The sequence below is a fragment of the Bombina bombina genome, chromosome 1, assembly GCF_027579735.1.
Source record: "Bombina bombina isolate aBomBom1 chromosome 1, aBomBom1.pri, whole genome shotgun sequence".
Taxonomy (NCBI): Eukaryota; Metazoa; Chordata; class Amphibia; order Anura; family Bombinatoridae; genus Bombina; species Bombina bombina.
In genome coordinates, this window is record NC_069499.1 from 100,439,534 (window position 1) to 100,457,934 (window position 18,401).

Below are 18,401 nucleotides of genomic sequence, written 5' to 3' on the forward strand. Positions count from 1 at the left end.
ATGTATTTAATAGTTAACGGGACATTAAACACTAAATAATTGCTAGATAGAATGATGCATTCACAGGAAAGATTAGTCTGAGAATAACATGTAGATGTATTTTTTAAAGCTTCATTACCTGTTTAAAAAGTGACAAAATAAGTGTAAATTTTAGTGTCTATAAAACACTGGGAGCTGCCATGTTGTAACTTATGTTACCTTCTCTACTGTGGCCAATTAGAGACAGTTATAAATAGGTCACTAGAGTGTGCAGCCAATGGCTGTGTGGAATATAACAGTGTTCTGCACTTCCATTTCTAAAAGGAATTGAAAAGCTCACAATTTTAGAATGGGATTACAGGAAAAGGGGACAAAATAAATAATGAAAGTATATTGCAAAGTTTTTTTTATATATATATACGATTTATCATTTTATAAAGTGTTTAATGTCCTTTTAAGGGTCAGTCTCCCTTTTTTTTTAAAAAAAAAATCCTCTGTTTTCTTTGGATTTGATGTTTACGTATCATGCCAGTAACAAATATGTAGGATGCCAGGAACGTTCTGTAATGGCTTCTTTACTAAGAAATTAAGGAAAACAAAAATTTTACCCATTTGAACTCTCTCCATTGAGCCCTCTCGCCATACCAACTGTTTGCCCCCAACTGGAACCTATTTTAGATTGGATACAGCAAAATGAACGTTTTCGATATAGAATCAAGTAAGGTATTCAGGACTGTACATTATCACAAGTTAAAGGACATTATGGGGCAGAATTATCAAGGGCCGAACAGCCCCTGATGCCCGTTTCCGTGCGAGCCTTCAGGCTCGCCGGAAACAGCAGTTAAAGGGACATGCCACCCACATTTTTTCTTTTATGATTTAGAAAGAGAATGCAATTTTAAACATATTTCTAATTTCTTATATTATCTCATTTGTTTTATTCTCTTGATATTCTTTGATGAAAAGAATATCTAGATATGCTCACTAGCTGCTGATTGGTTGCTGCACATAGAAGCATCATGTGATTGGCTCACCATGTGCATTGCTTTTTCTTCAAATAAGGATATTTAACAAATGAAGCAAAATAAATTATGGAAGTAAATTGTAATGTTGTTTAAATTTCTATTCTCTATCTGAATAATGAAAGAAAGATTTTGGGTTTAGTGGCCCTTTAAGAGGAAGCAGCAGCAGTCTTAAGACGGCTGCTCCTTAACTGGTCCGTCTGCTCTGAGCGGCGGACAGCAATCAACTCGATCAAATATGATCGGGTTGATTGACATCCCCTGATAGCGGCCGCAATTTGGCCGCAAATCTGCAGGGGGCGGCATTGCACAAGCAGTTCACCAGAATTGCTTGTGCAATGATAAATGCTGATAGCGTATGCTGTTGGCATTCAGCGATGTCTGTCGGACATGATTGGATCATGTCGGACAGAACGATGATAAATCGGCCCCTATATATCAACTTTCAAAATGTTTTTTAATTATCTAAAAAAAACTCATGTTCATGTTCTGAACAAATAATTGTTTTCTTGTCACATATGCAGAGGCAGAACCCTCTCCCCCTGTAAAGCCGTGGGAGTTGTCCTCATCAGCCAATAAGGATTAGTAGATGCTACAAACTAAAACAAATATTTTCAACACGTGTAAATGTAATTACTGCTCTGTCATATGAATGATAGAAAATGCAGTGTCTAAATGCTCATAAGTAGATCCAACTAAAATAAAACAGCAGAAACAAATTATTATATTTGTAGAGCTCCAACAGATTTGCAGCACAATAGCAAAAAGGAGCAAAAAATTGATTTTGGTATATTTTCCAGCATCCCAAATTTATTGCATTTCTTTCTCCTTTAAAGGCACAGTAATTTCACAATGTCATGTGTTATTTAAAAAAAAGTTTAAAGATGCATTGTAAAACATCTATGTAATATATTTGTATTATTTATTTTATTGCTGCTTATACAGTAATTTAACTCTAGGCTAGATTACAAGTTGCGTGCTAAATAACGTTTTCGCTCGCCCGCTAACTGCGTTCAAAGTAAAATTTTAAACGTGACCGGGTTAGCAAGCCTATAGCAAGTTGAAAGTAAAAAGTTAGCTCATGAGTGAAAATCTGTGAAAGTCAGGACTTTCTTTTTTTAAAAACAAAAAAAACTATTATCACTCGCACGTTAACCCAATACTAAGTTAGACCTGCTGCGCTAAACCTGAAATGAGTTACCAATACTTTACATTCCAATTTTCTTCACATAGAAGAAAATGTCCTTTTTATTTTAATATATATATGATTATGATTATTTTTTTGTAAAATATGTCTATACATACATATCTGTATGAATATATACATATATATACAGTATATACACAGATATATATATATATGTGTGTGTGTGTGTGTGTATTTTAAAATAAAAAATTCTATGTAAACATTGGAATGTAAAGTATTTCTATTCAAAACAAATTAAAACACATTACAATTGTTAAATAATTATATTGCATGTTTCAAGGTATTTGGCTGGGAATGGCTCAAAAGTGTGTATGTGTGTGTGTATATATATATATATATATATATATATATATATATATATATACGTAGCAAGTAAATGCACTCTCAGGTCTTGTTAATAGTGGGTCATAAACCAATGTTTATTGACGTTTCGGAGTTCACACAGACCCCTTCATCAGAATAAAGAAAATAGTGTCACATACGTAGTGCCAACTGTACTGTGTGAATAAATCGTAAAAACCGGAAGTGACATCACTTCCGGTTATCTGTGTAAAAAAATTGTTGCCATCTCATCTGTCACAAAACATTAAACAGATTATGATGAACTGCTACAACACTTATAGACTAGGCATACTATGGCACCACTTCTTATTTGATATAACAGGTATCAAACTAGCTTTGAGTATCAAATTGTTTGACAGATAGTTGTATGAACCTATATAGCTGTCTATGTTGTCATGGTTACCTGTCCTAATAATATAAAGACCTGCCTGGTTGTATATCACTTTCTAAAAGGTCACCCCTATCTTGTCAGGCTATTATATTACAATCATATATAATTGTACCGTCACTGCTATATGGCACCACTTGATATAACAGGTATCAAAGTGTTGTAGCAGTTCATCACATTCTGTTTAATATTTTGTGACAGATGAGATGGAAACATTTTTTTACACAGATAACCGGAAGTGACGTCACTTACGGTTTTTACGATCCATTCACACAGCACAGTTGGCACTACGTGACATACACCAAGAGCATGTTATTTTGATAATGTTGTAAAACACAACTTGGGCACACAAAAGGTTTTCACTACTACAGAATTTTCGTAAGACCGGAAGTTGCGACACTTCCGGCCTGTTGGAACACATACATGCGTTCCAACCACGATGGAACACATTATGAGAATTATGTATAACCTAAAACCAATAACCGGAAGTAATAGCCCTTCCTGTATCAGTGGAACACATGGCGTGTGTTCTACTGCAATACACAGGAACTTAATTGACCAGCACAGGTGGTTTGTATTTGTAATTTTGTCTGTATAACACTATTTAAGTTTGTGTTGTGACACTATTTTCTTTATTCTGATGAAGGGGTCTGTGTGAACCCTGAAACGTCAATAAACATTGGTTTATGACCCACTATTAACAAGACCTGAGAGTGCATTTGCTTGCTACCGTATTGTTTTCATTTTTGCACCCAGGCTGCTGACCCAGGAGGGCAGATTTACCTCTAGGATTGCTTTATATATATAAATATATAAATATATATATATATATATATATATATATTTGTGTGTGTGTGTGTATACATGTGTATATATGTGTGCACAAACATATTTACACATATAAACACATAACTATACACATATATATACACATAAACATATTAAGACATATTTCTAGTCAAACACTTTGCCATATACCAAATAACTTTTAATTTTTTTTTTATCAATATTAAAATTATATATTTTTATTAAAATATGTATATATTTTAATAAAAATACTTTATATTAATGTGTTTTTGTTGTGTTTTGTGCAACTTTTTTTAACTCTTACAGTTTACTTCAAGTCTAAAGTTGCACCTAAAGGGACAGTCTACACCAGAATGTTTATTGTTTTAAAAGATAGATAATCCCTTTATTACGCATTTCCCAGTTTTGCATAACCAACACAGTTATATTAATATACTTTTAACCTCTGTGATTATCTTGTATCTAAGCCTCTGCAAACTGCCCCTTTTTTCAGTTCTTTTGACAGACTTGCAGTCTAGCCAATCAGTGCCTGCTCCCAGATAACTTCTCGTGCACGAGCACAGTGTTATCTATATGAAATACGTGAACTAACACCCTCTAGTGGTGAAAAACTGTTAAAATGCAATCTGAAAGAGGTGGGCTTCAAGGTCTAAGAAATTAGCATATGAACCTCCTAGGTTAAGCTTTCAACTAAGAATACCAAGAGAACAAAGCAAAATTGGTGATAAAAGTAAATTGGAAAATTGTTTAAAATTACATGCTCTATCTGAATCATGAAAGTTTATTTTGGCCTAGACTGTCCCTTTAATATTCTAGCGCAGTTTTGGATTGTGCTCAGCCACAAACATAATACCGGCGCAAATTAGTGCGGTGATGATATACATTGAAAGTATAGGCTGAGCTTGAGGGTAGTCAGCCGTGCTAACCCTTTACTGGACTTGTTATATTAATGTTGCATGCTAATGGTAGCACGGTCAAGGGATATTGGTTAATGCGTGTGCGCTATCATTAGAGCGCCACTTGTAATCAAACCCAGTGTTCTTTTTACTGCCCCTAGAGAGTGCATTCTGCAGGCGTCAGAATATGACACTACAACATTCTATACACTATAATTTATATCTGTGCCTTATTGACCTCAACAAAGGAGATAAGATAATCAATAATACTAAAAAAAAACATTACAATGGTTATTCCTAGACTATAAAACAATACAATTTTGATTTTAAATAATTTGTTTTGCGCACATTTTTTATTAAAAGCAGTGATTATGATTTTAATATCCTATTAGTAATGTATAATGTTCCAGCCATTATTTTTATTTCTTTTAGAAACTCTGCAACAATACTTTACTATATTAATTTGGCAGAAGGCCAAGTAGTATCACTTACATAATATTTGAATGTATAACATGTAAATGGATGTTTATACAAGATGATAACAGAAAGCCATATGCCAGAATAGCAGAAATTAAATGCAAAGCCACAATGAATTACATAATGTTTTTATAATTAATTCTCTGTGGGAATCCAGAATTCCAGCAGATCGTTTGATATTCCTGTCATTTGGTGTTTTTAGTGATCGCTTACAAACCCAGACGACAGATTTGCTCTTAAAAAGAAAAAGATTAATTGTGGCAGCTAAACTTCAGACACACAGCAACTGATATCTATAGTGGAGACGTATGTATGAGAAAGTCCCTCCCAAAGATATGCTGTGTTCCCACAAGATAGCTATCACCACACACAATTATGGGCTGCATGAACATGGGGAAATGTAAAGAGAGAGACGGAAAAGAGAAGATAAAGACTGAGAACCACATAGTATATATCCTTTGTGGATAATACAATATCTGACCATGAAAATAAAGAGCAGGCAAAGGCCTTCCTGTTGTCCTTTTAAGAACCATTACTGACTATGACATGACTGCTACAAGCTGAACTGATTGCAATTGATAGGACCTCCTCATTGGCCTCTTTGTGAACAGAGGAGCCCTCATATGCCATTTTACTCGAACAGTTTATTCAATAGAGGCTTTCTGCATGTGTCTTACCTATACAAATAGCACTTTTTGGACCCATGAAACAATAATGATATCACTGTCAGATGGTTGCGAAATAGATCATTTCTATTTCACATCAAATCGTTGGATAGGCAGTGGGCCTATGCGACCCCCACTCTGACTTTAGGCCCTTGTTTAGTGATCGGATGCTCCATACAGGTCAATAGGTAAAAGTAGCTACCTACCCTACCACACTTAAACGTGACCGGGTTAGCAAACCTATAGCAAGTTGAAAGTAAAAAGTTAGCTCATGAGTGAAAATCTGTGAAAGTCAGGACTTCAGATACCGAGCTAAATTTTTTTCTCTCCATAGTATTCGCGAGTGAAAGTCAGGACTTCAGAAACCACACTAACTTTTTCTCCCCATAGGATTCTTTTTGTGGTATGCTTTTTTTTTAAAAAAAAAACTATTATCACTCGCACGTTAATCCAACACTAAGTTAAACCTGCTGCGCTAAACCTGAAATGAGTTACAAATACTTTACATTCCAATTTTCTTCACATAGAAGAAAATGTCCTTTTTATTTTAATATATATATATGATTATTTTTTTGTAAAATATATGTCTATACGTACATATCTATATGAATATATATATATATATATACACATATATATATATATGTGTGTGTGTGTGTGTATTTTAAAATAAAAAATTCTATGTAAAGAACAATGGAATGTAAAGTATTTCTATTCAAAACAAATTAAAACACATTACAATTGTTAAATAATTATATTGCACGTTTCAAGGTATTTGGCTGGGAATGGCTCAAAAGTGTGTATGTGTATATATATATATATATATATATATATATATATTTATTTATACGGTAGCAAGTAAATGCACTCTAAGGTCTTGTTAATAGTGGGTCATAAACCAATGTTTATTGACATTTCGGGGTTCACACAGACCCCTTCATCAGAATAAAGAAAATAGTGTCACATACGTAGTGCCAACTGTACTGTGTGAATAAATTGTAAAAACCGGAAGTGATGTCACTTCCAGTTATCTGTGTAAAAAATTGTTGCCATCTCAACAACATTTCACCCACTACAAATAAACTTAATGGTCGACATGATCTCACTAAAACTAGGCTTCCAGGAGATGTCTACTGAAAATAAAAAAAAATTGCAGTGCCCCAGTCTTTTAAGATGTACCCAACTGAACACTTTGGGATTAGGGGGAGAATAAAAGACCAACCAGAACATGCCCATCTTTGCCCAAGATACCCATACCTCTGCTTCCCTAACTCCCAATGAATAAATATGACCTCCCCAAGGGCCTCCATCATTCCTCAACACTCTGTGGATTACTGCAGGGTAAGCATTAACTCCAAGTCCTTGATCTTCTCCATGCAAGGAGGATCTAGCCCTTTGTTTTTATACCATGATACTATTGGCCCCATATACAAAAAGCTGATTGTTCCAATAAAGTTTTGAAAAGAATACAGTGCTGGTGGCTCTTTGTGATACACATATATAAAAAGCTGGACAGACAAGGTTCCAGACTTGAGAAACTGACAATCCCCCTTTGCGGCGAATGGGCAGCAGAAACTGTACACCTTCTGTCCACATGTACTATTGCATACGGACTTTCACATTAGGGCAGGACCTGTCTCGCAAGGGCTCAAAAACAGTATCCACTATCTGCTGACATTGAGGAGCACAAGTTCAATGCTTCTCCAATTGTAAACACTTTAGGGTCAGCTTTAAAATATTCATAGAAATCATGTTTGAAGATATAATAGTCATGTTGATTGGAGTAGCTGTATTAGTCCACTGATTTAGATGCTACAATTACAGGAATCTTCCCCTAAGTAGTAATACTTTTTTTTGGACTAATAATATATTTAAAAAAAAAAAAAAAAAAAAAAAAAAAAGCTTTACTCCAGAATCTGCTTTCCGAATATTTAACTATTTCCAAATATACTATATGCATCTCACTATAGCTTCATTATAAGATACAAAATGTATTTGATATAAAAATCTGGGCCTTCTTAATTAATCTTTTTCTTAATATAAATTAATAAAATATTCACTGAGTTTGAGATGATCGTGATTTTTGGCCAATGTATTTCTGGAATGTTAATAGAGAAGCCAAAATATAGAAAAAAGACTTACAACATTTGCGTAATAAATTATATTTATGGTTATTGCGACATTTGTTGGCAATACAATAACAGTAACAATATGCAGACTGTGCTGAATTGGAAGAATTTAAAACATTTTGGCTGATTTGCCAAAATGAGGGTTGTTTGCATTAAAGGGATAGTCTAGTCAAAATGAAACATTCATGATTCAGATAGAGCTTGCAATTTTAAGCAACTTCCTAATTTTCTCCAATTATCAATTTTTCTTTATTCTCTTCCTATCTTTATTTGAAAAAGAAAGAATGTAAGCATAGGAGCCAGCCCATTTTTGGATCAGCACATGGGTAGCACTTTCTGATTGTTGTCTAAATGTAGCCACCAATCAGCAAGCACTACCCAGGTGCTGAACCAAAAAACGGCTGGCTCCTAAGCATACATTCAAATAAAGATACCAAGGGAATGAAGAAAAATTGATAATAGGAATAAATTAGAAAGTTGCTTAAAATTGCATGCTCTATCTGAATCATGAAAGTCTAATTTTGACTAGACTATACCTTTAACTAACGATATTGTTACTGAATATAAAATTATTGCAGCACAATGGAGACATTTTCAAAAACAGTGTAACCGTCTACATTCTCTTTTTTACTGCGATTTGCGACCTTGTAATATGTTTACACAATAGCTTATACACTCCCATAGAGCGATGTCAGTACTGCTTGGTATATATATATATATATATATAGTGCCTGTCTTTTTGAGTAGCTAGAATTGTTAGACGCCAGATGGATACTGGTCCCCCATTTTCTGCTTCAGTTAATTCAATTTCAAGTAAAGATAGAACTCTAGCAGAAGTGTATGTGTTTTGCATAGATAATTAAGAAGGTATAATCACTCTCTGTACAGCATTCTAAAAAATGGAGGAACCAGTACCATACATGTATGTAGTAGAACAATGTAATGCTGGTTGCATATATCAAACATCAAGGACAATCTCACAACAAACAAGCTATGTGAGTGGCCTATGTTATTTTCAGATTAACTGAAGTATTCCATGACATTTGATAGAATAGACGTAGTTCCTAGAAGTCAGAAGGTCAAAACTAGGGAGTATTTCCTCCAAAGAATATTTGTTCTACATATTCTCAGGAAGGAGAGAAAATGTAAATTAATTTAAAAATAAAACTGAAAGAAATCAGTATAGGTGATACAGATGGCTTGGCTAAGATGCTTGCTTTGTGGCTTTAGAGCAGCATTGCATAGGGCTGAGTGTGCCTGAACTAAGTTGATATCCTTGGTGGGAAATTCCCCGCTCAGCAGTTGGTTCCAGGGAACAAGGACACAGACGGGAATATCTGCTCCACCACCAGAAACTCAAACAATAATGGACAAAGCTCCATCTGATTAAAATTAAACTTAAATGTATTGGATAGAGCATAGCATTTTAAACAACTTTCCAATTCACTCCTTTTATCAATTTAGCTTAATTTTCTTGCTATTCCTTCCGAAAAAGTAATTATAGGTGAGTAAATTATAGGTGAGTTCAGGAGCGTGCACATATCTTTAGCCATTTGCACAGCAATGATTGCAACAATGTTTATAGCAGTTTTATACATACCGGTAGTTCCAAACACTGCAGCCATAGACTTCTATAGACACGTGCACATTCCTGAGCTTTTATCAGTCTACCTAGTTTAATTTGTATTTTACTGTCCCTTTATGAAATAGAAGCTGTACATGCAAAACTAAGGAATAAATAAAGCACCTACCATATTAAATAATTAAAATCTGTATGTGTTTTTAAGATTAGAAAATGGCAAAAGCTACGTTTCTTAATTATGTTACAGCTAAAAATAATTTTCTTTTTGCACTTTTACATCCGTTAAGTAAGAAGATTAGAGGAGAGACATTAATGTCAAGAAAGTATGTTTTCTTTGTGGCAACATTATATACATTTTATAGCAGGGGTGCCCACAATTTTTTGTGCTGGGATATACATTTCAAATGACCAGCTCAATGAGATCTACCCACTAAAAATGGGCCGGTTCCTAATCTTACATTCCTGCTTTCTTACCATGTCAACGTGTTCATTTGCCAGACGTCAATCAGACTTGTTCCTTTAGCATAGCACAGCAGCCTCCGCCTTTACTTTTTCTATATATTGACGCTTACCCTCCTAACTATACTATACAGCCATATCCATTGGGAGAGTACTCACTTACCATGCTTTTTATAGGCCAATTGTGTTGTCATTCAAAAATCATTTACATTGGTTGGTAGAAATCGATGTCCCTCAAGATCCAATACTGTAGTACTTGTTGTGTCCAACCATCAGACTATTTAATGACCTGCCCCTTCACACACTATGGTAGATAAAGTAGTATCCCTAGCAACATACTCTACTCTCACCCCAGTGTTGATATTGCATAACTTCACATCATTTTGAGCACATCGTCCGTGATCTACCAGCAGTGCCTTTGGGATCTACTAGTAGATCCCGATCTTCCTATTGTGCACCCCTGTTTTATAGGTTATGAGACATATAAATCTGGCAAGGGACATTTATGCCAATGTTTTGTTGGTTTTGCTGTCTCAATAAAAATGACATTTTTTTATCAGTATTGAATGATTTATACTAAAAACTAAAGAACAGGAAAAAAAATGAAGTAGCACATGTATTTTTGGGATGGAACAGTTGAGATCTATGTGACATTTGTTGATATAAGTTTGTCTACTTTTAAGATCTCTGGTCTTTGTTCTGTGTATAGTGTATTTGGTGCTGCCTTATTTGCTGTATAAAATCAAATATATAATACTTATTTAAAAAATGGAATATGGAAATGGTGAAAATGGGTATACAACTGAGAACTGTTAAAAGGGGTTATCCTGTAAATACATTAATGCGTTCAACGTTAATTCCTCTATGATCAAGTTTCTTGGAATCACCTTGTCCAATGAGCTTTCAGATATATTCAGTTTAAATTATATTCCTTTATGTCAATATATTCAGTCCTCCCTCTCCTCTTGGCTTTGCCGTTTAGTTTTATTGCTGAAACTCTATGGTTGTGGGATACTTTGCCTTACAAAATATCCATCCTTATCTTCAATCTCATCTCCCGTAACATCTTTATTGGTCTGCAAATGCTTTATATTTTCACATCTGGCTGCAGAGATTAGAATAGATGATAGTATCACCCATATTCCTATTGATAAAGTATTTAATGGTGATGCACTTAAAACCTTAATTGAATTGACGGAGGCATTTCTGTGCCTCTTCAATTCCTGGTTCTCCTATTTCCAATTATGCCACAATATTTCCAATAATCCTGACGGGAGGCATTTGTCAGATCACAAACACCTTTTGAAATGTTATGTTCTAAATGTGTTCTATCGCAAGAAACAATTTAAAATTTCTTACAAACTCCTGCTTGATATTATTTCCCAAACTCTTCCTCCCTTTACCTTGTCATGAGGTAGTGACCTCATGAAAATATAACATCTACAAAAAAATCCTCCATATCACTTTCTGCTTTAGAAACCAACTTCAAGTTGTTGATGAGCTGGTATTTGACACCAGCTCACCTTAAATCTATTTATCGCTTGGTTTCAGGCAGTTGCTGGAGAGAGTGTGGGGAAGAGGGTATTCTTGGTCATACTTGGTGGGATTGCAAGGTGCTTCAGCCATAGTAATTTATCAAATGGAATCAATGCTAAGTGCTCCCATAGACCTATCTCCATTGATCTTTTTGCTCAAATACTATCCCCAAATTAAATGTAAAGACAAATCCACTTTTTTTTAAAGATAAAGTTGAATTGAGCAAAATGTCTAAATTCCTCATTACTGGAAACAATTACAATGCCCGTCCTTTACTGAATGAAAACCGTTAATGACCAGAACTCTTAAACTGGAAAAACCACATTATATTAAAAAGGGTAAACTAGACTTCTTCCTTAATGAGGAACTTTATTGGAATGGAACCTTCTAGGAGCATCCTGATGTTGATGGCTGGTATGCCTCCTAAATACTGAGGGCCAGATTACAAGTGGAGCGCAAAATATAACTTTCGCTAGTGAAAGTGATATTTGCGCTCCACTTTGTAATACCAGCGCACACTAATGTGCGCTGGAATTACGACTTAGGCGCAATGTGAATGCGACTTTCGCATTTGCATTTCACGAAAGCACGACATGAGAACTAGGGTAGCAAAGGGGGTAAGTCGGACAGCGATGTGGAGCAAATGTAAATATATATGAATATATTTATATATATTTATGTGTTAATTTGAGTGTTAATATGTGTATATGTAGGACCGTTTTTTTCCCAACACTCTACAGCCGCCAACTTTAGCCTCCAAACTTTAGCCCCCAAAAAACTGCCTAGTGTAGTTATTTTATTTTTTTTTAAATAAAAAATGCTAATATTTTTTTTTTTTTTTTTTTTTAAAAAGCAATACACACTGTATTTTGGGGGCAATTGGGAACCATTTAGAAAATGAACCCGAGGTCTGACCTCTGGTTAATTTTTTGAGCGCTAATTGCTCACTTGGAATGGTGATAAATTAGCGCTCCACTTGTAATCTAGCCCTGAATAGATATCCATCATAATTAGGGATTGCATATACCAGAAATATGTTTTTCTGACTATTGTGTGGTCTGACTATTTTGTCTATTTATTTTACAGATATTGATGAGTGTTTAAGTGAATCCAATCACTGTAACCCCACCCAGGTCTGCATAAATACAGAAGGGGGTTATACCTGCTCATGTACAGAGGGATACTGGCTGCTTGAGGGGCAGTGCTTGGGTAAGTGCTCAGAATATACCTACTGTATATGTTTGTTGTGTTTTGAAATAAAATAAAAAGTAAATTCTCAGTAAATATTTTATTAATTCAACTTTTCCATGTCGTAATTTTTTAAAAATAAAAGTATAATATGTATTAAAGTGTCTTACGCATTTTGTCCATAGTAGACATGGGGTAAATTTACTATATGTCGAGCGGACATGATTCGCTATATCGAATCATGTCTGCTCAACATCACTAAATGCCGACAGCGTACACTAACGGTGGCGGACAGGTTAAGGAGCAACGGTCTTATGACTTATAACTTATATAGTTATTTTCGATAGATTATCCATATCAGTTCAAGGCATAAATCAATTTATACATACTTTTTGCAAAGATTTTAGTGATGATAATAATAATATTTAAAAAGCAAAGGTGCTTCTCAATATGAATGAAAGCTGATTTTTTTTAAATCACATAGTCCCAGACCTAAACCTTACCCACTACTGGTAGCTGATAAATAGTAATGGTTATTATAAACCAACAGGAAGTTACTCAATTAATTGACCTCAGAAAGATTAAATGATGAGTTCATCTTGCCAGAATTTGAACCTGGAACCCTGAGGTTTGGACAGGTCCACAGCTGGCCCATTATCCAATTGAAGAATCTTTAGCCAGTGCCAACTTACTGAGATTTTAGCAGATATTCTAGTAAATATTATTGTTTGAATTTTGATAACGTTAATGTATTTTCTACTTGCAGCACATTTGGTACTAATACTGAAATAAAAATGCAATGTTGTTAAAATTGTTGGGAAACTTAAAGGGACATTCTACTCCAGAATTTTTATTTTTTTTATCACATATCAACAAGGCAGTCTTGGTGAAACACCAATCAGTAAAATAATACTAGGAGTTAGGCTCAAATATAAGATGAACAATACCTGGAGCAATAAAATCATTAAGCAATAGTAGGCAGAGAAGATGCACACTGGATACAAGAAGGTCATTATATATACTGTATATATATATATATATATATATATATATATATATATATATATATATATATATATATATAGCAGAAAATTGGTCAAGTAAATGGCAAACAGTGACACTGGAACAAGAGGTTCTACAAGGACATGAAACATAATTATAGCGTTGATATAGGTATTAAGGTGTAGTAAATAGGTTAGATGATACACAGTTATTAAGTCAGTAACTTGTTAAACTAAAGCAATTTTCATTAAGCATCTTCTGGTAATCAAGAAGGGGCAAACCAAGGTATTTAAGCAACAAATAAGGATAAATAAGTTAATCCAGTTAAGAGTCATACACAGAAGTCAGCAGAAATGATTATCATAACCAGAGTACAGACAAACTGATTTAAGGGAGCTTTTTTTTAAAAAGACAACTCCAAGCAAAACCTGTGATCATGATCAATGGGAAATTACTGCACACTGATAAAACTCGACATGAGCTACACATTCAGAAATAGTGTCAGTAAGTTTGATAACACAGTAAGATCATAATAGTTATAACAATAAAATTATGTTGATTTATCAAATTAAAAAAATCATAAAATCTTTACAGTTCTATTACATATTAATCAAACACCATTACATTTAGGGAAATGTTTCCAAAAGCTGCAACATCACTTAAGAATCCCCTGGTTCTGGCCAAAATACAGTCAATAGCTACTAAAAATGGAGAATTTGTGTAGTTCTTCTGATTAATGAGGAAACACCAGGGGCGAGATTACATATACCGCCGCAAGCTTCAGCGCAACTGCTGAAACCCGCGTTGCCCGTAATTTCCCCTCGCAATTCGGGGTATCACATAAACCCTGCCGGCAGTTCATAAAGTGCCGTAAGTCGGATAAACTAGCGATGTCCAGAAATGAGCGTAAATACAAATTTCTGGAGTCACCTCCACAAATTCCTGGAGTCATCTCCTGTAAAAGTCTAACCCGCCTCCCAAAAATAAACCCGACACGTAAAACCCGTATATCCGCCATCAAACCCACATCGGAACTAATTATAAATGTATTAACCCCTAAACCAACAACCCCCCACAACACAATATGCCTGATTAAACTATTAACCCCTAGCCCGCCATTCACACACATCGCAATCTAGCTAATAAAAGTATTAACCGCTAAATCCGCCAACCCCAACATCGCAAATTACCTAATAAATGTATTAATCCCTAATCTGCCATTCACCCACATTGCAAAGTCCCTATTAAAACTATTAACCCCTAATCTGCCATTCACCCACATCGCAAAGTACCTTTAAAAACTATTAACCCCTAATCTACCATTAACTCACATTGCAACAAACCTTATAAAACTATTAAGCCCTAATCTGCCAAACCTCCACAATGCATGTACCCTAATTAACCTAATAACCCCTAATCCGCCAAACCCCCACAACACAAATAACTAATTTAATTACTAAGCCCCCTAACCTAACACCTACTAAATTAACCCCAAATTGCATAAAATAATAAAATACTACATTATAATTAAAATAAAAAATTGATTGAAGAATCAAATCAGACAATAGGAATGCAAGGGACGCCATATTTAAAAACATACCTTGAATTCACTATTCAGTGTACGGCGGCGATTGTACGAAGAGGATCCACCATGCTCCATGGCCCTGCGGTTGCCGGTCCTGCTCCACGCTCATCTCCGCTCTGTGCTGGCTTGGTCCTGGATGAAGAAGGAAGTGGTCCCTGCTTGGAAGAAGATGTTGGCCGCTTGGAAGAAGACTTCACCGCCGCATGGAACAGGACCTTCTCCGCCGGTCTTCAGGAATGGTGAGTACCTATTTGGGGGTTAGACTAGATTTTTTTTAGATTAGGGATTTATTGGGCACTATTAAAAGAGCTGAATGCCCTTTTAAGGGCAGTAATAGAGCTGAATGCCCTTTTTAGGGCAATGCCTATACAAATGCCCCTTAAAGGGACAGTCTACACCAAAATTTTTCTTATTTAAAAAGATAGATAATCCCTTTATTACCCATTCCCCAGTTTACCATAACAAACACAGTTATATTAATACACTTTTTACCTCTGTGATTACCTTGTATCTAAGCCTTTGCAGACAGCCTCCTTATCTAAGTGCCTTTGACTGACATGCAGTGTAGTCAATCAGTGAAGACTCCTAAATAACTTCACGGGAGTGAGCACAATGTTATCTATATGACACATGTGAACTAGCACAGTCTAACTGTGAAAAACTTTCAAAATGCTCTGAGCTAGGAGGCGGTTTTCAACTGTTTAGAAATCAGTTTGAGCCTAGCTAGGTTTAGCTTTTCAAAAATACCACCAAGGGAACAAAGCAAATTTGATGATAAAAGTAAATTGGAAAGTTGTTTAAAATTGCATGCCCTATCTGAATCATGAAAGTTTAGTTTTGACTAGACAGTCCCTTTAAGAGGCAATGGGTAGTTTAGGATTTTTTTATGTTAGGTTTTTTATTTTGTGGGGTGAGGGGTTACTAATAGAGGGGGGACTTAGGGGCCGATTTATCAAGCTTCATATGGAGCTTGATGCCCCTGCTTCTGTGGGATCCATCAGGCTTGCCGGAAACAGAAGTCTAAAGACCGCTGCTTTATAACTTGTCCGCCTGCTTTTCAGGACAAAAATCAACCCGATTGAATACGATCGGGTTGATTGACACACCCTGCAAGTAGTTCACAAGAACTGCTTGAGCAATGATAAATGCTAACAGCGTATGCTGTGGGCATTTATCGATGTGCGGCGGACATGATACGCAACATCGTATCATGTCCGCTCGCACTATGATAAATTGGCCCCTTAGTGTTTTTTTGCAATGCCCTACAAAAAGCCTTTTTAAGGGCTATTGGTAGTTTAGTTTTAGATTAGGGGCTGGGTTTTTTTTTGGGGGGGGCTTTTTTTCATAGGGATTAGGTTTAATTTTTTTATTTTTGATCATTTGGTTTATTATTTCATGTAATTTTAGACTTTTTTATTTTTTGTAATCTTAGATTAGTTTAATCTTAGTTTTTTTTTATTTATAAGTAATGTTAGATTTTTTATTTTAATTGTAACAGTATTTTTTATTGAGGTGATTGAGGTTAATTTAGGGGATGTTAGGTTAGGGGGCCTAGTAATTTAATTAGTTATTTGCCTTGTGGGGGTTTGGCGGATTAGGGGTTAATATATTTATTAGGATTATTGCGTTGTGTGGGTTTGACAGATTAGCGGTTAATAGTTTTATTAGGTTTATTGTGTTGTGGGTTAATAGTTTTATTAGGTTTATTGCATTGTGGGTTGATGGCATATTAGGGGTTAATAGTTTTATTAGTTTTATTGCTATGTGGGTTAATGGCGGATTAGGGGTTAATACATTTATTAGGTTTATTACAATGTGGTCAATGGTGGATTAGGGGTTAATACATTTATTAGGTTTATTGCGATGCAGGTTAATTGACGGATTAGGGGTTAATATACTTGTTACGTTAGGCATCAATAATTTATGAATATCAATAAATAAATTAATATGCAACAATCAAAGCACCGAATTACAACATTAATATTTTTTAGTTCTTAAAAATGTGGAATATGTGGAAGAAAAACACACGAAACAGTATAATATAAATTGACAATTTACTTGGCAATCCATATTAAAAGTTAATACAATAAAACAATACTAGTGCAAAAGACAGAAACAATACTCGACACAGTGATAACACATTACAATACAATAAACATAACCATGAATCAAAACAATACTCACAACAGTACAAATTCTAACCTAAAGGGCCCAGCCTGCCAGCTGGGCCCAGCATAAACTCCAGTCCTTAATCCTTGCTGGCTCATTTTGGAAAGAGACAAGCCTTTTCCAAATGCCCCAATTTACTCTAAACATGGGAGGTACTATATCAGGTAGGCTGGTCTATGATGTCACTGCCTGGAAATGAATTCTACACACTGCCCCCAGTGGACCCTCTAGCAAATTGCATAATTATGCTTAATTTATGACATAAATCATTAGTGAATAATAAATACAATACTTTATTAGTTATTGCGGTGGGGAATTGCGGTTGACAGGTAGATAGATGTTGCACATGCGTTAGGTGTTAGTTTATATTTTCAGGCAGTTACAGGAGTTATGGTGCTTACATTTTTAGCACTAGGCTTGCTGCGCCTGCCTTTGTGTGGCGTGGTGAAAACGGAGTCAAATTTCTCCTTGCGCTGAATATGTGATACCGATTTGTGACAAGGTTCTATGTTAGACTATGGGAGTTAAAATTGCGGGCGACGGGTGACATATATGTGATACCAAAACCGTGTGAAAAACGCCGGCTTTTGGGGGCGACGCTGCATATGTAATCTTGCTCCAGATTCCTTGTTTAAGCCAACACAATCTACACCAGACTGATGAAGAAAGAAATTGTCTTTTTTTTAGCTTTGAATGAAGACATATTTATTGGTCCATGTAGTAAACTTGCATTTCTTTTAAACCAAAATAACTTAATTTTTGCACCTACAATTCTTTCCATGGTTTCAGCTAACTGTGCCCTGACAGTCACCAACAAAGCCAAGTGAATTTGATGTTTTTATAATTTTAAGCATAAAAGAAGTATCCCATGTGTTAAGTGATGTAGACCACAGATATGGATGGTTGTTATTATTGCTTTCATAACCTTAAATAGAGTAATCGTTTATCTGCATGAAAGAACAATCAGA

The 18,401-nt window shown here is 35.1% G+C and overlaps 1 protein-coding gene across 1 annotated transcript in view; it reads left to right on the top strand.

Moving 5' to 3' along the window:
• Nucleotides 1–18,401, top strand: part of FBLN5 (fibulin 5) — a 147,384-nt gene that overhangs the window by 47,331 nt on the left and 81,652 nt on the right. The window contains exon 5 of the mRNA XM_053697550.1: nt 12,576–12,698. Within this exon, the coding sequence (XP_053553525.1) occupies nt 12,576–12,698 (123 nt within the window). The remainder of the gene's footprint in view (nt 1–12,575; nt 12,699–18,401) is intronic.